General features: G+C 37.3%; 2 protein-coding genes across 2 annotated transcripts; both read right to left on the bottom strand.

The window, feature by feature from the left end:
- Window positions 1-486: 486 nt before the first annotated feature.
- LOC139490126 (uncharacterized) lies at window positions 487-1,020 on the bottom strand. Its single transcript, XM_071276977.1, has one exon. The coding sequence runs from the start codon at window positions 1,018-1,020 to the stop codon at window positions 487-489; it is 534 nt and encodes a 177-aa protein (XP_071133078.1).
- A 598-nt stretch (window positions 1,021-1,618) lies between these two features.
- LOC139490125 (uncharacterized) lies at window positions 1,619-3,990 on the bottom strand. The gene is made up of 3 exons (XM_071276976.1): window positions 2,820-3,990; window positions 2,373-2,656; window positions 1,619-2,113 (listed from the first exon to the last, which is right to left on the bottom strand). The coding sequence occupies exons 1-3, from the start codon at window positions 3,988-3,990 to the stop codon at window positions 1,619-1,621; spliced, it is 1,950 nt and encodes a 649-aa protein (XP_071133077.1).
- Between the last annotated feature and the right edge of the window lie 230 nt (window positions 3,991-4,220).

Here is a 4,220-nt window from a genome sequence, read left to right as displayed (position 1 = left end):
AATAGAATATCACTAATTACCAAAAAATACAACAATAAGCAACAATGGTTTTGTTCTCAAATTTGGCCGCTACATTCAAGCCCCTTAACTGTGGTCTTAAGGAACTCAATTATTAAAAATTATAAGAAGACCAAATAATTTCCCAATTTAAGTGACAATCAAAAACTAAACCTTTATAAAGTCCATTTATACAACAAAGTACTTTCAAACACAAGTTACTGTTCTAACATGACTAGTTCAAACTATGACTCTAAATATCAGCTTCTAATACCAAACACAACTTTGCAACGGGTCGTAATAAAGTTGTTGAATATGTTTTCAGCCTTAATACGAACATTGTCCGATTTGTCCTTTAGTACTTCAATGATTCTCCCTAAGTTCCAAAGGTTCCTCGGTGTATTATCCTGGATCAATACCGTGTCTCCTTTTTTCAAGTTTCGCTTTTCAGAGTTCCACCTTTGCCTACTTTGTAATAAAGGCAAATACTCATGAGTCCATCTCTTCCAGAAAATGTCTGCAAGATATTGTGGTTGTCGCCAACATCTTCTTTCGCTTTTCAGATTTCCACTTTTGCCTACTTTGTAATAAAGGCAAATACTCATGAGTCCATCTCTTCCAGAAAATGTCTGCTAGATATTGTAGTTGTCGCCAACATCTTCTTACGTAATTGTCTGTTTTACAAAAAGTTCCCGAAGGAAAGTATTCGCCAGGTCTTAATAAGAGAAGATGATTCGGAGTAAGCACCTTTAAATCGTTTACGTGTTCAGATAGTTCAGAAATCGGACGGTTATTCAAGATTGCTTCTACTTCACAAAACAATGTATTTAGATTTTCATCGTTCAATCGAAGACTCTGCTCTTGCATGACAGAATATAACACCTTTCTTACTGGTCTTATTAATCTCTCCCACACGCCTCCAAAGTGTGACGCGGCAGGAGGGTTGAATGCCCATTTTATACTTTTCTGAGGCATGAAATTATTCATCTTGTCTATGTTCCATCTTTCTATTTCTTCTCTCATCTCTCATTCTGCTCCAACTAGATTTGTTCCGTTATCTGATCTTATGAATTCTGAATTTCCTCTGCGAGATATCAAACGTCTGATTGCGTTTATACAAGAATCTGTATCCATAGAATGTGCGATTTCCAAGTGAACGGCACGGATGGAGAGACAAGTAAAGATAACCCCATATCGTTTCACTAAACTTCTTCCTTGTTTGATCTGAAACGGTCCAAAAAAGTCCATTCCAATCATCCTAAATGCTGGTTTGTCGGTTATAAGTCTCTCCTTTGGTAAATTAGCCATTTTTTGGTCAACAAATGGTGCACAGTACTTCCTACAGATTACACATTTTGATACTATTCCTTTAATCATAGAGCTAGCACCAATAATCCAAAAATTTTTGCCTTAGTTGCGCCAGAATTGAGTTTTTACCCAAGTGGGCTACTGAACAGTGAATGTCTTCAATGATCAACTTTGAAATGTTAGAGTCTTTCGGTGATAATATTGGATGTTTCGCATCATACGGTAAATCAGCACGCTCTAATCTTCCTCCTACTCTTAACAAACCATTCTCGTCTATAAATGGATTAAGTTTGAAGATTTTAGATGACTTCTTTTACACTTTACCTCGGTCGATATTTTGAAGTACATGTATTTCTTCTTCAAAGTGAACACTTTGTTCATATTTAATGATAGCCATTTCTGATCTATTAAGAGTTGCAGTTGTCGGTAACGTGATCTGAACATCTTTCGTTACTCCGTTCAATGATTTTCTAACTGTTAGTTCATTTTTATTATCCACTGAGTTCTCACCTTCTGATTGACGTTTGTTTCTCATATGTTTTCTTTCCTTAACAAGATTCCTAAAATTGTCCAACGCAATAAATAACCAACTTGTTATTTTCTTTAGTTTCTTCCATTCTGAGAATAGAGAGAACAGTCTATCCAATCTATGATGTTCGTTTGACAATATTGTAGTGTTGACAACTCGTTTCACTTCTTTATCTTCATCAATGATAGTCTTGTCTATGTGCCATTCTGGCCATTCTATTTCTGGTTTCCGGAAATATTCTGGTCCATTGAACCAGTCTGGGTTTGAACTGACATTCCCCTAGATGCATATTCGGCGGGATTAAGCTTTGTATTAATGTAATTCCACTGATCAACAATTGTAGCTTCATGAATGACTTCTAAGCGGTTTGCAACAAAAGTGTGGAAACGTATATTCTGATTGCTGATATAGCGTAATACTGACATACTGTCTGTCAAAATAATGTTTTGTCTATGCTATAGGTCAACTCCTCCAATATTACTTTGCTTAGTTTAACTGCGCGTGTTGCGGCTGTAAGTTCCATCCTAGGTATAGTTACCTTTTTCAATGGTGCTACTCGAGACTTGCCGAGTACAAAACAACAATGAATCATACCTTCATCATCAACAAGGCGTAAATAAAATACCATTCCGTAGCCGATTTCACTAGCATCCGAAAAGCAATGAAGCTGAGATGAAACAACCTTTCCAAAGTTTTCTGGTTTATAGTACCTGTCTATTCTCACGTTCTCAAGGTCGGAAAGCTGATTTAACCAATCATTCCATTTCTTTAAATCAGGTCCTGTAAGTTCTTTATCCCAACTAAATCCTTGTCTACACAAACCTTGTAGTATAGATTTAGCATTCAGCAAGTACGGCGATATAATTCATAAAGGATCATATACTGAACTAGTAATTGAAAACATACTTCTTCTAGTCGCTGTGGTTTTTTTTTTTGCACTTAATTCTGAATCCAAGAGAGTCAGTCTCTATAAACCATTGCACACCTAATGCACGTTCAACCGGGAGGTCATCCTCAAGACTCCACTGCTTGACCTCTTTGGCACGCTCATCCTCTGGTATCGATTTAATTACGAGTGGGCTGTTACTAATCCATTTTGTCATATGAAATCCACCCTTTTCACACAAAGAAGTTTCGTTCTTTATCAACGATATTGCCTCAACGTCAGTCGATAATGACGAAAGACATTCATCAACATACATGCTCTTAGTTATTGTATGTGCTTCTACTTTGTCATAGTATTCACCGAAGTCTTCAGCTGTTCTTTTTAGCGCATAGTTACAGCAACTTCGTGATGATGTGGCACCGAACAAATGCACGGTCATTCTATACTGTTCCGGTTCATTCTCCATGTTACCGTTCGGCCACCAAAAGAATCTTAAACAGTCTCTATCAAGTGGTGGCACTTTCACCTGGTGAAACATAGCTTCTATATCTCCTAAAATTGCAACTTTCTCTTCACGGAATCTTATTAGAACACCTAGAAGGTTATTAGTGAGATCTGGTCCCTGTATGAGTTGTTTATTTAGAGACACACCCATATATGTAGCTGAACAGTCAAACACAATTCTAATTTTGTCTGGTTTCTGACTGTGGTAAACACCATGATGCTGGATATACCATACTCGTCCATCGTTTCTGTTGAACTGTTCCTTTGCGACGTGTTCCATGTAACCTCTTTCTAACAGTTTGTCCATAAAATCAGTATAGTCCTGTTTGAATTTAAGATTCTTGATAAACTTGTTCTTAAGACTTCTCAATCGCTGCTGGCCCTGGGAAGCATTATTCGGCAGTTTCACATTGCTGTCACGGAAGGGTAGCGGAATGTAGTACTGTCCCTTCTCAAAATGAATATTCTTATTCACATAATCTAAGAAAGAATTGTCGTCTACTGAATTTTCTCTCTTGTCATCTATAATGCGTTCAGGAAAATCAAAATTCATAGATTTTTCAACTAACTCGTTAAGCCTTGAATGCTCTTCTTCATGAATCGCAGACATCTCTACTCGATTAACAACTTTATTGGTTCCTGTACATTCTCGTATCATGTTCCATATAATCCATCCTAATCTAGTGCGTGTGGCATGTGGGGATCCACTTGGTCCTGTTGCTACCTCAAATGATGTGTAGGCATCTGGGACATTATTGCCTATCATAAGTCCAATACTAGCATCAAGGTTAGGCCATTTAATTCCCGACAAGTGACTCCATTTCGAGATTTCTTCTTGTTTCGGAATGATCCACTGAAACTGGCATCTCATCCTTTGTATAGACTCTTGGGAGTTCAACAACATCATTCATTTCTAGGTCCAACACTTGTAATCCAGAAACTGCATAAGTTGTCATCTTATACGGTTCACCCATGGTATTCAGTGTAATCTGCATT

The sequence above is a fragment of the Mytilus edulis genome, chromosome 9, assembly GCF_963676685.1.
Source record: "Mytilus edulis chromosome 9, xbMytEdul2.2, whole genome shotgun sequence".
Lineage (NCBI taxonomy): Eukaryota > Metazoa > Mollusca > Bivalvia > Mytilida > Mytilidae > Mytilus > Mytilus edulis.
This window is presented reverse-complemented; position numbering and strand designations above follow the sequence as displayed.